General features: G+C 67.4%; 3 protein-coding genes across 3 annotated transcripts; 1 reads left to right on the top strand and 2 right to left on the bottom strand.

Moving 5' to 3' along the window:
- Positions 1–422: 422 nt before the first annotated feature.
- EXTL1 (exostosin like glycosyltransferase 1) lies at positions 423–7,279 on the top strand. The gene is made up of 10 exons (XM_054292373.1): positions 423–1,405; positions 4,544–4,637; positions 4,717–4,824; positions 5,292–5,411; positions 5,487–5,619; positions 5,705–5,823; positions 6,085–6,180; positions 6,350–6,436; positions 6,642–6,802; positions 6,880–7,279. The coding sequence occupies exons 1-10, from the start codon at positions 477–479 to the stop codon at positions 7,277–7,279; spliced, it is 2,247 nt and encodes a 748-aa protein (XP_054148348.1). The 5' UTR covers positions 423–476.
- Positions 7,280–7,825: 546 nt separating this feature from the next.
- Positions 7,826–11,863, bottom strand: SLC30A2 (solute carrier family 30 member 2). Its single transcript, XM_054292198.1, has 8 exons — positions 11,740–11,863; positions 10,246–10,836; positions 9,598–9,744; positions 9,176–9,329; positions 8,939–9,095; positions 8,462–8,567; positions 8,246–8,380; positions 7,826–7,971 (listed from the first exon to the last, which is right to left on the bottom strand). The coding sequence occupies exons 1-8, from the start codon at positions 11,861–11,863 to the stop codon at positions 7,826–7,828; spliced, it is 1,560 nt and encodes a 519-aa protein (XP_054148173.1).
- On the bottom strand, positions 11,683–16,088 carry TRIM63 (tripartite motif containing 63). Its single transcript, XM_054292340.1, has 9 exons — positions 15,930–16,088; positions 15,225–15,391; positions 13,780–13,948; positions 12,952–13,047; positions 12,581–12,814; positions 12,453–12,475; positions 12,172–12,296; positions 12,000–12,080; positions 11,683–11,901 (listed from the first exon to the last, which is right to left on the bottom strand). The coding sequence occupies exons 1-9, from the start codon at positions 16,086–16,088 to the stop codon at positions 11,891–11,893; spliced, it is 1,065 nt and encodes a 354-aa protein (XP_054148315.1). The 3' UTR covers positions 11,683–11,890.
- Between the last annotated feature and the right edge of the window lie 1,018 nt (positions 16,089–17,106).

The raw sequence follows: 17,106 nt of genomic DNA, 5'->3' as shown, positions 1-17,106 counted from the left end.
GTCCCGCCGCAGGGACGTGTGGAGCCACTTGCGGTGGCACGGCTGGCGGCGGCAGGACGGTGACGACGCCGCCTCTCCCTTTCTGCAGGGATTTGAAGCTGGGTCAAGCCATGGAAATGTCACTGTGGCGGCTCGGGGGCCCGGAGCAGTGAGCGGCTGGGACACCGGGACACCGGGACACAGGGACACCGGGCTGGGCTCTGCATACCGGGACACCGGGACACCGGGACACCGGGACACCGGGCTGGGCTCTGCACACCGGGACACCGGGACACCGGGACACCGGGCTGGGCTCTGCACACCGGGACGGCCCCGAGAAGCCAGCACAGCCCTGGGACTGTCGCGGCCTGAAGGACACAGGACAGTGCCCGGGGCCAGGAGCCGTCCCACTGCCCACTCGGGGCTGGGAACACCGTCCTGACCGGACTCTGGCACCCACCTGAGCCCGATGAGGAGCTGGGGCTGCGTGTGAACCTATGCAGACCAGGAAGAAATACATTTTCCTGGCTTTCCTGGCCTCTTGGCTCCTGCTTTTCCTCTTCGGAGGGGACCAGCTGCGCCGTTTCGCTTTGTTTTCCGCCAGGAAAGCAGAAGCCCCGAGGAGCTGGCCCCGCTGGACGGATCGGTCCCTCCTCAGGAGCTTTGCGGAGCCCGAGGAGCTGCAGAGGGATGGGGACCCTGCCCCGCTGTCCCCCCGGGAGAGGCGGGCGGCCTGGCTGAGCGCCCACAGGAGCAGCAGGTGCCGCATGGAAAGCTGCTTCGACCTCTCCCGGTGCGAGAGGAACGGCTTCAAGGTGTTCACGTACCCCCAGGAGCGGGGCCAGCCCGTCTCGGACACCTACAGCAAGATCCTCAGCTCCATCGAGCGCTCGCGGTACCACACGGCGCGGCCCGAGGAAGCGTGCCTCTTCATCCTCAGCGCCGACACGCTGGACCGCGACCGCCTCTCGCAGCACTACGTGCGCGACCTGGAGGGCAAAATCCGCAGCTCCCCGCTCTGGAACGGCGGCCGCAACCACCTCATCTTCAACCTCTACTCGGGCACCTGGCCCGGCTACGGCGGCGAGCTGGGCTTCGACCCCGGGCTCGCCATCCTGGCCAGGGCCAGCTCCGACAGCCGCACCTTCCGGCCCGGCTTCGACGTGTCCATCCCCCTGATCCCCCGGGAGCACCCGCAGCGCGGCGGGCACCGCGGCGGGCTGGCACGGGTGCCCCCCAAGAGGAGATTCCTGCTGGCGTTCAAGGGCAAGCGGTACCTGACGGGCGTCGGCTCCGGCACCCGCAACGCGCTGCGCCACATCCACAACGGGCACGACATCGTCTCTCTGACCACCTGCAGGCACGGCAAGGACTGGCACCGGCACAAGGACACGCGCTGCGACCGGGACAACGCGGACTATGAGAGGTGAGGCAGAGATGGGGGCGATGGGACACCCCACAAGTGTCCCCCCAAATGCCTCTCTGTGCAGTGCAGCTGTGCAGGAGGGTCTGGGGCGATGGGACTCCCCACAAGAGTCCTCTCAAATGCCTCTCTGTGCAGTGCAGCTGTGCAGGAGGGCCATGGGACACCCCACAAGTGTCCCCCCAAATGCCTCACTGTGGGGTGCAGCTGTGGTGAGAGGGAAGTTTTGGGTTCTCCTGAGAGAAATTCACTGAGGATTTCACTGCAGGGTGGGGAGCGAGGCGCTGACTGCTCAGGGCTTTCCTGCTCTCTGTTCAAGTTGGAGTAATCTGGCCAGAGCAGCTCTTATCTGCCGTCGTGCCACCGCCTCTAATACGATTTCCCTTTCTCCCAGCGCTGATGAATGACGCTTTTCTTCTCCCCCCTCCCGCTCTCCCCCAACACAAACGTTTCTCTTGGAGATGAGCCCGAAACATCCCCCCCTCACTGGCTCCACTGGAAATCCCACAAAACTGGCGGGGCTGTGGGCGTCCCAGTGTGGGCAGCCCCGAGTTTGATCGGTGCTGGTGGTGCCTGGGGGTCCCCCTGCGTCCCCCACCACAAATGGACACGGTGGCAGCAGTGCGGGATGGACACAGTGGTGGAAAAATTTGGGGTACAAAGTTCTGTGAGTTTGGGCGCGCCATTCTGCAGGGAGCTCCTCACCTCCCCATCCAACTCCTTGTGACCCATCAGCAGCTGATGAATCCAGGGCTGGTAAACACAGAGCCCGTCCCACAGACAATGGGCAGGTGCCCGTCCCACGGCCTGGGGAGCAGATGGGGAGAGGCCACGTTGGGCATCATCCTCAAAGCGTCTTAGGAGGTGCTGGGAGGTGAAAGTGGAGCTGGGGTGCCGGCACAGGGATTACCGGGGCTTTGGGACGGGCCAGGCCCCACACGGCCCAGCAGGGTCAGCCCCAAAGTCTCCTTGGGATGGGGCACCTCGGGACAGTGGGGCTGGCAGGATGGGGGGCTCAGGGTCAGCCCCACGCTGTGCCAGGGGGCAGCGGGGTGAGGATTCCCCCCCATCCACCCGCCCACCCAGGTAATCCCCTAATGCTGTTTGCAAACACGGGGGGATTTACACCTCTCCGAGCGCGGCTTTGGCCGGGGATCCATGGGGAACGCGTGGAGCGGGCAGCGCGCTGTGTGTGACCCCGAGCCTGCCCTGCCCTGCCCCGCTCCTCCCTGCGGGACACCGGGCACAAAACCGCGGGCACGGCCACCGGGGCCGGCTCTGCGGGGGCACCGGGGCCCTCCTGCCCGGGGAGGAGCTCCCACACTCGGGCAGGGAACGGAGCGAGACCCGGCGGTGTGTCCGGGGCTGGAGGCGCTCGGGGAGCAGAGGAAGGCTCTGCTGGCGGTTCCATCATCCTCCTCATGCCCGAACAATCCCGTTCTGTTCTGGGATGAAGGGCGGCTTGTGGCATTGCGGCCCAGTGCCCGGAGCGCTCGGCGGGGCCGGGAGCCGCCGGTACCGGTGGCACTGTGCCCGGAGCACACAGCGGGACCGGGACTGGCTGTGCCGTGCCGGTGGCACCGTGCTCGGAGCACACAGCGGGACCGGGACTGGCTGTGCCGTGCCGGTGGCACCGTGCTCGGAGCACACAGCGGGACCGGGACTGGCTGTGCCGTGCCAGTGGCACCGTGCTCGGAGCACACAGCGGGGCTGGGAGCCGCCGGTACCGGTGGCACCGCGCCCGGCCGGAGCGGCTCTCGGTACCGGTGGCACCGCGCCCGGCCGGAGCGGCTCTCGGTATCGGTGGCACCGCGCCCGGCCGGAGCGGCTCTCGGTACCGGTGGCACCGCGCCCGGCCGGAGCGGCTCTCGGTATCGGTGGCACCGCGCCCGGCCGGAGCGGCTCTCGGGGCTCTCGGTACCGGTGGCACCGTGCCCGGCCGGAGCGGCTCTCGGGGCTCTCGGTACCGGTGGCACCGTGCCCGGCCGGAGCGGCTCCCGGGGCCGGGCGGAGGGAGCTCGGCGGGCGCCCGTCCCGGCTCTGACAAAACAAGGAAGCCCCGCCGGCATGGGCCGGAAACCGCAGCGCGTCCGGAGCCGATGTTTCCATCGGGAGCGCTCGGCCCCGCAGCCCGGCCGGCGCCAGGGCCCCACCGCACCGGCTGCGGGCCAGGGACACCCCCGGGCCGGTCCCGCCGCCCACCGGGGCTGCCGGGGGTCACGGCAGGGTCTGGGGCTCCAGGAGAGGTGACAGCCGGCTCTGGCCCCTGTCGCTGCTGTGGTTCCGTGGGGCTTTGAGCCGCCGTCACCCCGCCGGGGGTTTGGGTGTTATCGGGTCAGGGATTTTGGCATCTTTGGAGACACTGCGAGGTTCATCCAGAGGCGGGATTTATTGTGAAACTCTGCGCCTTGGCGCTGGGGCTGGTTTCCCACATCCCGGAGCGCTGGGACGTGCCAGGGTGCTCCAGCACCCACAGGGGTGACACAGCCTCGGCTCCCAGCCTGGCACCAGCACCGGGGACACCCGGACACCCTTCCTGCCGGGACCTGAACATTGCAGGGCTCTTTTTGGCCTCCCACCCCCCCAGCCCGTGCCGCAGCGCTGCCCCTCCCCGCGGGCAGGAACAGACGGGGTCTGTCCCGACCTAAAGTCAATATTGGATTTTCCGGCGCTGCCGCAGGGACCCGGCGGGGCCGAGCCGCTCCCAGCACGGCACAGAAGGGGCTTTGAGAGCCCCGGGGGCGAGCCCGGCACCCCCTGCCCCTCCCTGAACGCTGCCAGGGCAGGCAGGGCTGGTCCTGCCCAGCGAGTCTGGGCACGGCTCAGGAGCCGCCGCAGTTTCGGGTTCTGGGGCTCGGGTGGTGGCTTTGTGTGGGGTGTCACTGCTGGAGCGTGGGAGGAGCTGGGTCAGTGCCTTCAAAGGGCGCTGGGGTCCCTTCCCGACCCCCCAGGTCCATCCCTTCAGCACCCAGGAGATCTCTGCTCCCACAAACCCAGGGATGTTCAGAGCCAAAATCAATCCAAGCAAACCCTAACCCTGCCCTGACTTGGCTCCACACCTGGCAGGTGCCAGCAGCGCCTCCGGGGTGCCCCCAGGAGGGGAGGGGGCCACGGCTGACCCCTGCCCATCTCCCACACCAGGTTTGACTACCAGGAGCTGCTGCACAACTCCACGTTCTGCATCGTGCCCCGGGGCAGGCGCCTGGGCTCCTTCCGCTTCCTGGAGGCTCTGCAGGTACAGAGAGGGCAGGGGGATTGAGAACCCCCTCACCGGGTCTGGGGGCTCTGTCCCAGCCTGCGGGGTCCCTCCACAGGCCGCCTGCATCCCGGTGCTGCTGAGCGATGGCTGGGAGCTGCCCTTCGCCGAGGCCATCGACTGGGGCAAGGCTGCTGTGGTGGGCAGCGAGAGGCTCCTGCTGCAGGTACGGGGCCCAGATCCTGCCCCACACCGGCACCAGACCCCAAAACAGTGGGGTGGAGCCCCCAGACAAGTCTGGGGATGAGACCCCAACATCCAGTGGGCAGTGCGGGAGGGTCTGGCCCAGCCTGGAATGGGGGTCCCAGCCCAGCTGCAGTCCCGGGGCTCTGTTCATCTCGGGGGGAAGGTGGGAAGGATCCTCCTGGGCACAAACCTTTGGGAATCCTGGGCCCGATCCTGCTGCAGGGAGAGGAGATGCAGCCCTCTCTCTGTGCTGGCACCACATCCGTGGGCAGGGACTGTCCTTGGCATGGTTGGGGGTACAGGGGTGAGCAGCCCAGCCTCAGGGGGACACTGAGGTGAGGACCCCTCTGTCCCCTGGCATGGTTGGCATGGTTGGGGGCACAGGGGTGAGCAGCCCAGCCCCGAGGGGGGCACACTGAGGTGAGGACCCCTCTGCCCCCGGCACAGATCCCCTCTGCCGTGCGCTGCATCCGCCCCGAGCGTGTGCTGGCCTTGCAGCAGCAGACGCAGTTCCTGTGGGACGCCTACTTCTCCTCGGTGGACAAGATCGTGCACACCACGCTGGAGGTGAGCCCCCCCCGCCCCCGAGCCCCCTCCCCGGTCACGGCCGGGGCTCCGGGGCATCACCGGCGCCTCCGGCAGATCATCCGGGACCGGCTGGAGCCGTTCCGCTCCCGCTCCCGCCGCCTCTGGAACGCGCTGCCCGGGGGGCTCCTGGTGCTGCCCGAGTTCTCCACGCACCTCGGGGATTTTCCCTTCTACTACCTGCAGCACGGTAGGGCCCTGCCCGCCCCGGCTGAGCGCCGCCAACTCGGGCCGTGCCCAGCACCTCTCCCGTCCCTTTCCCATCCTTTCTCCAGGCTACAGCCCCTCCAAGAAGTTCACGGCTTTCATCCGGGCGGTCTCGCAGGCAGGCTCGCTGTCCCAGCCCCTCCTCAGGCTCATCCAGGCCGTGTCTGGATCCCAGTACTGCGCCCAGGTGGGAGGAGCAGGGTCCCAGGGATGCGGGGGATGGTGGGGCTGGGCCCTGCGGGGACCAGGAGAGGCGATGGGTGGCTTTAGGGGTCCAGGGGGTGGCTGGTGGTGTCACCTTTGGGTGGGCAGAGCTGTCTCCCAAGCCCTTTGCACCACCTGGGGGTTTATCCTGGTCCAAACCGTCATGAGGCGGTTTTGGGACGGTCTGGGCTGGAGCAGAGAACGCACCCAACCCCTCCGGGCACGCCTGTCCTGCCCTTTGCAGATCGTGGTGCTGTGGAGCTGCGAGAAGCCGCCGCCCCCGAGCGGGAAATGGCCCCAGAGCAGCGTGCCCATGAAGATCATCCAGGGCAGGAGGAAGGTGAGGGGACAGGGACACGGGCAGGGGGCTGGGACACGGGCAGGGGACAGGGACACGGGCAGGGGGCTGGGACGGGGGACAGGGACAAGGATAGGGGACAGGGACACGGACAGAGGGCCAGAACAGCCACCCCAGGGCACCATCCTGCCCTTCCTTCCTCTCCCCACAGCTCAGCGACCGCTTCTTCCCGTTCGGGGCCATCCAGACGGACGCGGTGCTGAGCCTGGACGAGGACACCAGCCTGTCCACCAGCGAGGTGAGGGCCCGGCCCCGGCTCCCTGTGGCTGTCCCCATGTCCCCGTGTCCTGCAGGGGCAGCGTGGTGCCCTGCCGCAGTCCCCGGCTCCCTGTGGCTGTCCCCATGTCCCCGTGTCCTGCAGGGGCAGCGTGGTGCCCTGCCGCAGCCCCCGCGGTGGTGGCACTGCCCGGGGTGACACCGACGCCGTGCCCCTGCCGTGCCAGGTGGATTTTGCCTTCTCGGTGTGGCTCAGCTTCCCCGAGCGCATCGTGGGCTTCCCCACGCGGAGCCACTTCTGGGACGCCGAGCGGGGCCGCTGGGGCTGCACGTCCCGCCGGACCAACGAGGTGTCCATGGTGCTCAGCGCCGCCGCCTTCTACCACCGGTACCGGACCGGGACGGGGCTGGGGGGCTCGGGAGGGTCTCACCGACCCCCTGGCCCTCACCCCGCTCTCCCCACAGGTACTACCACAGCCTCTTCACCGAGCACCTGCCCGCGGGCCTGCGGGAGCTGCCGGCCTGCCAGGACGTGCTGCTGAACGCGCTGGTGGCCGCTGTCACCAAGCTGCCGCCCCTCAAGGTGACCCAGCGCAAGCAGCACGAGGAGGGGGCGGCCCGGCGGGCGGGCTGCGGCGATGAGGGGGCTGCGGGGATCCCCCCGGGCCCGCCCCCCGCTCCGGCCGGGGCTCGGGGCACGGAGGGCGGCCGGCGGCTCGGGCAGGGCCGGGACTGCCTGAACCAGCTGGAGAACTGGTTCGGCTACATGCCCCTGGTGCCCTCCCGGCTGCGCCTGGACCCCGTCCTCTTCAAGGACCAGGTGTCGGTGCTGCGCAAGAAATACCCGAGCCTGGAGAGGCCGTGAGGGCGCCCGGGGTCGGGCCGGGCCCCAGGGGCAGGATGCTGCTGATGCTGACGGGGTTTTACTCGTTATTGGCTTTCCCCAGTGCAATAAAGGAGGGCGAGAGGTAGGAGCCGGATGGTGGAACACAGGAAAGGCTGTGGGATTTGGGGGGCACCAGGTTTTGGGTGCTCCAACGCGCCCTGGGAACAAGCCGGGCAGCCCTGCGGGGGGGGAGAGTCCTTCACCTTCCCGAGAGCAAACAGAGGAGCGATAAGAGCCGTGTGTGACCTCCCTGCCCGGCTCCAGCTGCGTCCCCCGCAGGCCCTGGGCAGCCCAGCACCCCCCAGTGCCCAGCGGCACTCCCCAGAGAAGGGAAAGGGTGTTCCAGCTGGCTTTCCTCCCAGCCGGACAGAAATAGGGAATGTTGGGTGCCTCCAACAGCCACCCGGGTGTGTCCTTGGCTGCTGCAGATAGCGGAGATAAAGCCGGACCCAATAGACCCAGCATCCCCCCGCACACACAGCCCCGTGTCTCTGCTTTATTTGCCGCACACGGAAGGTGCGGGGCTCAGTCGCGGGGGGGCTGGCACTCCCGGCAGTCCCGCATCTCCTCGGAGTAGCTCTCCACCTGGATGGTGGTGCTGTGGAAGCGGAAGGCGCCCTGCAGCCGCGAGCTCGCCTCCTCCAGCACCTCCTGCGCGCTGGCGGCCGCGTCTGAGGGGGGGGAAAGGTGGGGATGTGGGGGTGTCCCCATTGTGGCACTCCCTGGTGGCTCTGTCCCCTGTCCCTGTGCCATGGCACTCACTGATGGCCCTGTCCCCCTGTCCCTGTGCCATGGCACTCACTGATGGCGATGTGCACGGACAGCAGCGGCTGTGGCAGCCCTGTCCCCGTGTTGTGGCACTCCCTGGTGGCTCTGTCCCCCCTGTCCCCACTGTCCCTGCACTGTGGCACCCACAGATGGCTCTGTGCCCCCCGTGGCACTCACTGATGGCGATGTGCACGGACAGCAGCGGCTGCGCCGCGGTCAGCGCCCAGATGTGCAGGCTGTGCACGGCCTCCACGCCCCGCACGGCCAGCAGCGTGTCCCGCACGGCGTTGAAGTCCATCCCCTTGGGGGTCCCTGCGGGCAGAGCCGGGGGGCTGCAGGGACAGGGCCCAGGGCACCCCTGGGTGCCCCCGTCCCCATCCCGGGGGTCCCTACCCTCCATGAGGACCAGCAGCACGTCCCGGAGGATGGTCAGCGTCGTGCCCAGCACCAGCGCCGAGAACAGGAAGGTGCAGATGGGATCCACGAACTTGTACTCGGGCTGGGGAGGGGGCACAGGGGTGAGACCCCCGTGGAGCCATCACTGCACCCCAAACCCCCATGGGGACCGGTGGGGCGGGCACAGGGTCCTGGTTGTACCACCCTGTGCCCAGCCATGGCTGTCTGGAGCTGCTGTCCCCGTGTCCCCAGACCCCGTTTGCCCCCATCATCCTCTGTGCCTCCAGCACCCCTTTTGCCCCCAGACCCCCTTTTCCCCCAGCACCCCCTTTGCCCCAGTCATCCCCTTTGCCCCCAGACCCCCTTTGCCCGTTGACCCTGTTTTCCCCCAGCCCCCCGTTTACCCCCAGCACCTCCTTTGCCCCCAGCCCCCCGTTAGCCCCCAGCCCCCCGTTAGCCCCCAGCCCCCCAGACCTTGAAGAAGATGATGTAGGAGGCGATGAGCACGCCGAGGCTCTGCAGCAGGTCCCCCAGGACGTGCACGAAGGCGGCTCGGACGCTGGCGTTGGGCTGCTCGCCGCCTGCCCCGTGGCTGTGCCCGTGGCCCGTCTGGTGCAGGGCCAGCCCCATCCTGCGGGCAGGGCACTGGTGACACCCCGGGGGCCCTCAAGCTCTGGGAGGGGACACTGGGGACCGTGCGGTGGCACCTACACGATGTTGACGGCCACGGCGCAGGCGGAGGTGACGAGCATGACGCCACCCTCGATGTCGTAGTCACCCGAGAGCAGGCGCTGCGCCCCCAGGTAAACCAGGACCCCCGTCACCACCCAGATGGAGAGCACGGAGAGCAGAGCCCCCAGGATCTCTGCGGAGAGACCCCCAAAGGCTGCCACGCTGCCGTGCCACCCCCAGCACCATCCCTGGCGATGCTGGGCACGGTGTGGGCACCCAGCACCCATCCCTGGGGTGCTCCTTGCACGGGGCTGGCAGCGCACCTGCCTCGCCTCGCTTGTGGTGCCAGGACTATGCCAGGGCTCCCCAGGCCCCTCAGGGCACCCCAAAGCCCCTGTTCCACACGGGGAGGGCACCTTGGGGTGCTCTGATGTCACCCTGGGGCGGTGCCACCGCGTTACCTGCCCGGTGCCAGCCGAAGTTCATGGTTTTGGTGGGGGGCCGTGAGGACACCCAGAGGGCAAAGAGGCTGATCATGATGCTGGCAAAGTCCGTCAGCAGGTGGGCAGCGTCCGTCAGGATGGCCAGGCTGTGTGCCAGGTACCCACCTGTGGACAGGGGACATTGGGGGACACTGGGGGGACATTGGGGGCACATGGTACCCACCTGTGGACAGGGAACATTGGGGGACACTGGAGGGACATTGGGGGGACATGGCCAGGCTGTGTGCCAGGTACCCACCTGTGGACAGGGGACATTGGGGGACACTGGGGGGACATTGGGGGGACATGGCCAGGCTGTGTGCCAGGTACCCACCTGTGGACAGGGGACATTGGGGGACACTGGGGGGACATTGGGGGGACATGGCCAGGCTGTGTGCCAGGTACCCGCCTGCAGGGACATTGGGGGACATCGGGGGACACGGCAGGGTCCTGCCCCGAGCTGGGCACAGCTCAGCTCACCCCGAGCCACAGGAGGGTCCCACTGGGTGTCCTGACCCACACAAAGCCGGCAGGGAGCTGTGGCCGCTCCCTCAGTGGGGAACCAGGACAAGAGGGGCTCTGGGGTGACCCCCGGGTACCGCAAAGGAGCCGGCCCCCCGCACTCACCCACGGCCTCCCCCACCATGAAGAAGAGGCAGATGCCAGCCGCCAGGTAGAGCTTCCTGCGTGCCCGCTGCTGCTGCCCGGGGTGGGCGCCGTGCCCCCGCGCGTGGCAGTGCTGCCCACGCCGCGTGCCCAGCTCCAGCGCGGGCTCCCGTCCGTGCGCCGCGCTCTGTCCGTCCTTCCCCGCGGAGCCCCTGCGGCCAAGCGCGGGGCTGGGGGGCTGCGGGCGCACCCCCAGCGCTGCCCCAGCCCGGTGCCCCCAGACCCCGCAGAGCAGAGGGGGCACAGCACCCCCAGCCCCCCGGGCACCCCCGTACCCGCCGCTGCCCTCGCTCAGCAGGCGCCGCTTCTCATCGCCGCCCGCCATCCTCCTCCTCCTCCTCCTCCTGCTGCTGCTGCTGCTCCCGCTGCGGCCGGGGCTCGGCGCGGTGACCCCGGCGCTGGTGGCAGCCGGCGGCCTTGGCTCGTGTGAAGAGCCGGGATTCGTGTGCAAATCCCGGCTGGAGGAGGGACGGCACGGCCAGGCCGGCTGCAAAGCGCCCGCGGGGCCTGCCCCGGGCTGGGCCCCTCTCACAGCCGGGGGCTGCGCTGCTGCTGGGGGGGGTTGACGTGGGACCCCCCCTCTGAGTGTCCCCAGGGGCTGCACACACCCGGGCTGGGGGCAGAGGGGCATGGAACGGCCCCATGTCCCCTCCAAGGCACACGGTGATCCCCATCTCTGCTTTGGAACCCCCCAGTTTGGATCCAGGCGTGTGATGGATTAATCTGGACCCCCCCACACACAGCAGAGGCTCCTGCCCCTGTCCTGGCTGAGCAGCGTTAATTACCCTGGGCTAATTGCCCTCGTGGCTCAGCTCTGGGTGCTGCCTCGGTTTCCCCTCCGAGCAGGACCCATGTTTTTGCAGGAGAGAAGCATTTATGGGATACTTTTGCATTTAGGATGTGTATTAGATTTATGGTGTATTTTTTCACCCCAGGTGCATTTCTGAGCTCAGCCCATGCATTTCACCCCAGGTGCATTTCTGAGCTCAGCCCATGCATTTCACCCCAGGTGCATCTCTCAGCAGCAAACCAGCAGCTCGATGCCCACACCGTCCCCATTTTGGGGCCTGGCCCAGCCTGGAGCACCCTCAGCCCCCCTGTGCCACCTCTGCAGCCCAGGGCAAGCCCTGGGCAGGACACCCCATCCCCAGGAGATAAATCCTGCCGGGTGCCCACCTGTCACACCCCGGGCGGGCGGCCAGGAGCGGCTGCCAGCGCTGCCAGAGGTGCCAATGAGGCTGGAAATGAAGAGCTGGACCCGAGGTGTCCCTGTGCCACGCTGGGTGATGGCAGGGACCCTCTGATGGCACCAGCCTGGCAAAGCCACCCCCAGCACCCACAGTGAGCCGAGAGCGAGAGGCGAGCGAGGAAAGAACCACCCGAAGCAGCGGTTTTTCTTTACAAAATACACAAATTCCAAATGCGTGACAATTATATACAAAACAAGGGAATTACAAAACGTGCGGAATCGTCCCGTTTGCACCCGTATAGAAAAGTGTCCTGTGCTGGAGCAGGGCCGGCTCGCCAGGCTGCCGGGCCCTGCCTGTGTGCCCCCCATCCCGAAGGCGTCGCCGGACATCCCGTGCCCGTCCCAGCGCTGCTGCGGCTACAGGGGAGCTGCCGAGGGAGAGGATGGTGTGAGGAAGGAGAGCCCAGGCCCCCAGAGCTGCCCCGTGGGTGCTGGGGGCTCCCGGGGACGTGGGCTCAGCCCTTACCCATCACTGCCCTCTCGGGCGCCGCGTTCTCTTCCACCTCCTCTTCCTCCTCCCCATCAAAGTACTCCTCATCTTCCTCTGCTGCAAACGAGCGGCCGGAGGTCAGCGGGAGGCACCGGGAGGAGCAGAGGGTGCCACCGGCAGGGTGGGGGTCAGTGAGGGGGTGAATTACCGGGGTCGAAGTCCAGGGCGTGCACGGCCTCGCTGAGGTGCTCCAGGCTCACCGAGAAGGCGTCCATGCTCTCGTAGCCCTGCTCGATCTTGTCCAGGCGAGCGCCCTTGGAGGCCTCCACGATCCTGGGCAGGGAGAGCACGGGTGGGTGCGGCTGTCCCTGTCCCCTCGCTGGGCCGGGGGCCGGGGGGCAGCAGGGCAGGGGCTCAGGGCAGCCCCCGCTCCCCAAATCCTGCCCGTGGGGCTCGGATCGAGGGGATTGCCCCGGTTTGAGCACTTACGTTTTTATGAGCTGCTTGGCATTCTGTGGAGAGAGAGAAGGGGAAGGAGGAGGTGAGTGAAGCCGCAGCAGCCCCCAGGCTGTCCCCAACAGTGGAACCCCACATCGGGACGGGTCTGGGGGTCTCACCATGAGGAAGGCGGCCCCCCCGGTCTCCTCGGCCGCCTGGATGGCCGTCTCCACCAGGCGGCTGGACTTCTCCAGCTGCTCCTTGTACTGGCAGATGAGGCTCCGGATGAAGGCGGTCTTGTCCGCCTGCTCGCGGCCGATGCGCTGCAGCAGCTCCGCCTTCTTCTCCTCCAGCAGCGCCGCCAGCGCGTCAAAGCGAGCGCACAGCTCCCTCTTGGCCGCCTCGCTGTTCTCCTGCGGGGACAAGGGACAAGGGATGGCACCCGCGCGTCCCTGCGGCGCCTGCAGCATCCCTGCTCCGTGGGCTGCACACCGTGCCCGGCTGGGGTTTCACCCCCGGGTTTTGGGGGTTCCTTGCCCCCTCTGCTCACCTCGGTGCTCTGGCAGGAATCCTCCAGCTGGGAGATGATGGTCTGGATCCGGTCGTTCCCCGCCACCAGCATGGAGATGCAGTTGTTCAGCTCAGTCTGGTGAGTGACAGAGAGGAGAAGTTTTAACTCCTTTGGGGACAGGAACCTGTCCCAGTGCCCAGCTGGGCATTGCTCATCCCAGCTCTGCTGCCCATTTTAACTCCTGCGGGGACAGGAACCTGTCCCAGTGCCCAATGCCCAGCTGGGCATTGCTCATCCCAGCTCTGCTGCCCATTTTAACTCCTGCGGGGACAGGAACCTGTCCCAGTGCCCACTGCCCAGCTGGGCATTGCTCATCCCAGCTCTGCTGCCCATTTTAACTCCTGCAGGGACAGGAACCTGTCCCACTGCCCAGCTGGGCATTGCTCATCCCAGCTCTGCTCCTCCACATTTTAACTCCTGTGGGGACACGAACCTGTCCCAGTGCCCAGCTGGGCATTGCTCATCCCCAGCTCTGCTCCCCCACATTTTAACTCCTTTGGGGACAGGAACCTGCCCCAGTGCCCACTGCCCAGCTGGGCATTGCTCATCCCCAGCTCTGCTCCCCCATTTTAACTCCTTTGGGGACAGGAACCTCTCCCACTGCCCAGCTGGGCATTGCTCATCCCCAGCTCTGCTCCCCCCACATCCCCACCAACCACAGCTGCTCTGAATATTCTAAATATAGCCTGTCTCCTGGGCGAAGTCACCCGGGGGCTATAAATACCCCGTGAGCCATCCCCGCAGTTATTTGTCACTGTCCCAGCCCAGCACATGGCCCTGAGCCCCCCCGGGTCCCCTCCAGGGCACCTTCTGTCCCTGGAAGACGCTTTCCAGAGGGGCCACCTCGCAGTCCTTGTGGGCACCGAAGACCTTGCACATGGAGCAGGTGGGCACCTCGCAGGTGACGCAGTAGATGTTGATGCGCTCGTCCTCGTGCTCCTTGCACATGGGGTGCTCCCCCTTCTTCAGGGGCCTGCTGGAGAGGGTGGCACGGCCTCGGTGACGTCCCCGGCATGGTGACGGCCACAGCAGGGTGACAGCCACAGCAGGGTGATGTCCCCATCACGGTGACATCCATGCCAGGGTGATGTCCCCACCAGGGTGATGTCCCCGTCATGGTAACATCCACACCAGGGTGATGTCCCCATCACGGTGACATCCATGCCAGGGTGATGTTCCTACCATGGTGACGTCCCCGTCATGGTGACAGCCACACCAGGGTGATGTGGACATCACCGGTGATGATCCCTGTCCCCCCTACAGGGACACCCCTGCCACCACGGTGTCCCCACTTCAGCCTCACCCCCACCGTGGTGACACCCCTCCTGTCACCCCAAAATCAGGTCCCCAGGAAAGAGGGGACCTGGCACAATCCCACAGGTCCCCTCTGGGAGCCGCCAGCCCCTGCGTGTCCCAGTTTAGGGCACCGTGGCAGGGTGGCACTGGGGACGGGGGGGCTGCGATCCAGGGGCGCTGCACCAGTGCCTAATTTTAGCCCTGTGCTGCCCGGATTTATTGTCACCATCGTGTGACCGGGGTGGGGAGACCCAGAAAGCCCCGGAGGCTCCCGGACGGGGGCTGCAGCTCAGTCGGGCCATGCACAGCGAGGAGGGACAGGGGGACAGGGCAGAGCTGTGACAGCCCGAGCTCCCCCGGCCCCCCCGGCCACCTGCCACGTGCCATCGTCCCCGTCCCCATGGCTCTCACACAATATTTACAGCAGCCCAGGGGATTTGGCTGGGATCACGCTCTGCCCCGAGAGCCTGTGACCCCTCTGTGCCCCCCAGCTCCATCCTTGTCCCCACTGGGCCCCCCCAAGCCGTCCCTGTGCCCCTGATCAGCCCCGGTGCCTGCTGTCACAGCAGAGCCTGCGTTCCTTCCCCACACCTCTTATCTGCCCCCGAATGTTCCAGCAGGAGCACGGGGACAGCAGGACGTGCCACCACCCCCAGGGACCTGCCATCCCCCTGGGACACCCAGGGGCACTAACTGCTGGGCAGAATTGGGCTGGAGGAGGAACATTTGGATCCAAGGTGGAAGTTTTGGTCCAAGGTGGAAGTTTTGGGTTGGGGGAGGAAGTTTTGGGTCTGGAGAAGAAGATTTTGATCGAGGGAGGGAAATTTGAGTCAGGAAAAGATCCGAATCAGGGATCACCGGGCAGAAAGGCCCCCAGTGCGATCTCCTCAGTGCTGCTGCTGGGACATGGCACGGCCACCCCCGTGTCCCCACGTCCCCACAGCCCCGGCGCCCACCTGGAGCACTCCTGCTTGTAGATGTCGATGATGTTCTCCACCAGCAGGTTCCTCTGCAGCCCGTAGACGCCGTGGCGGTCCAGCAGCACCTCGTGGCGGCACGAGGGGCACCGGAACCGGCCCCCCGAGATCAGAGTGCCCCGGCTCTGCCAGTACGGGTTGGCGGCCTGCCAGGGGGACACGAACGCGGGGAGGGTTCCTCAGTGTCCCTGGGTGTCCCTCGGTGTCCCTCAGTGTCCCTCAGTGTCCCTCAGTGTCCCTGGGTGTCCCTCGGTGTCCCTCAGTGTCCCTCAGTGTCCCTGGGTGTCCCTCAGTGTCCCTCAGTGTCCCTCAGTGTCCCTGGGTGTCCCTGGGTGTCCCTCGGTGTCCCTCAGTGTCCTTCAGTGTCCCTGGGTGTCCCTCAGTGTCCCTCAGTGTCCCTGGGTGTCCCTGGGTGTCCCTCGGTGTCCTTCAGTGTCCCTGGGTGTCCCTCGGGGTCCCTCAGTGTCCCTCAGTGTCCCTGGGTGTCCCTCAGTGTCCCTGGGTGTCCCTCAGTGTCCCTCAGCGTCCCTGGGTGTCCCTGGGTGTCCCTCGGGGTCCCTCAGTGTCCCTCGGTGTCCCTGGGTGTCCCTCAGTGTCCCTCAGTGTCCCTGGGTGTCTCTCAGCGTCCCTCAGTGTCCCCCACTGTCCCTCGGTGTCCCCACCCGGCACAGGGACCCCGCTCACCTGGAACACGTCGTTGGCGCACTTGCGGCACAGGTTGTGCTGGCAGGGCAGGATCACCACGGGCTTGCTGAACATCTCCAGGCAGATGGGGCAGATGAGCTGCTTCTCCAGGCTCTCCATGGCGCTGCCATCGTGCAGGATCCCCGCCTGGAGCTCCATGGGCTCGGCCGCGCTCCGCTCGCTGCGCTCTCGCTGCCGGCGCCCCCCGCCCCGCTTTTATCGGTGCCCCGGTGTCACGCGGCCGCCGCCGGTGTCGGGTGTCCCGGGACAGCACCTGACACCCGGGCCGGGCCGGGAAGGGCCGGTAAACAAGGCGGGCACAGCCTGTCCAGGCGGCGCTGCCCGCCCGTGCCGCGGACGTGCCCGGGCCGGGGCTGCTGCGGGGTAAACAGGGGCGGGCATCGAACCAAAGGGACCCCAAACATCACCCTGGGGGCAAGGGGGACATCGGGATAAACAGGGCCAGGCACGGCCCCAAAGGGACCCCAAACATCGGACAAGGGGTGACACACACAGCCCCGGGGACATTGGGATAAACAGGGCCGGGCATCGAACCAAAGGGACCCCAAACATCACTCTGGGTACACGGGGGGACATCGGGATAAACAGGGCCAGGCACCGCCCCAAATGGGACCCCAAACATCACCCTGGGGGGGACAAGGGGGGCACACACGGCCCCGGGGGCATCAGGGCATGCTGGTGGTTCCAGAAATCTGTCAGAGCTGGCCCAGCTGCGGCACGGGGGGGGTTTGTACAGTTTGTCCCTTTGCCCACCCTGAAACATGAACGACGTGATGTGCCAACATCCCACTGCGGTTCCCTGAGTGCCAGGAGGGGAGAGGCAGCTCTGGGGGCACACAGACCCGGTGCCTGGCACTGGCACAGGGCTGGGGGGCTCCTCAGGCTGTGCCCCACAGCCCTGGCACAGCCCTGGCACAGCCCTGGCACAGCCCTGGCACAGGGATGGCACAGCCCTGGCACAGCTGGCCTCGCTGCTGGGGCTCAGGAGCTGACCCAGAAACGGCCGTGGGAGCAAAGGGTGAGCAGAGCCTGGGCTGCCAGCAGCCCTGACACGGTGCCAGCTGGCTGGGCAGGGCCAGGGCTGGCCCCAGGGAGAGCTGGCAGCTGCACTGCCCTGGTAACCCTACCCCTGGCACAGGGGGCACCGGGGGGGCAC

Source organism: Melozone crissalis, unplaced genomic scaffold (genome assembly GCF_028551555.1).
Source record: "Melozone crissalis strain CALT ecotype California unplaced genomic scaffold, PUWL_Pcris_2 ptg000108l_1, whole genome shotgun sequence".
Lineage (NCBI taxonomy): Eukaryota > Metazoa > Chordata > Aves > Passeriformes > Passerellidae > Melozone > Melozone crissalis.
Note: the sequence above shows the minus strand (reverse complement) of the source record. Positions and strands in the feature narration are given on the sequence as shown.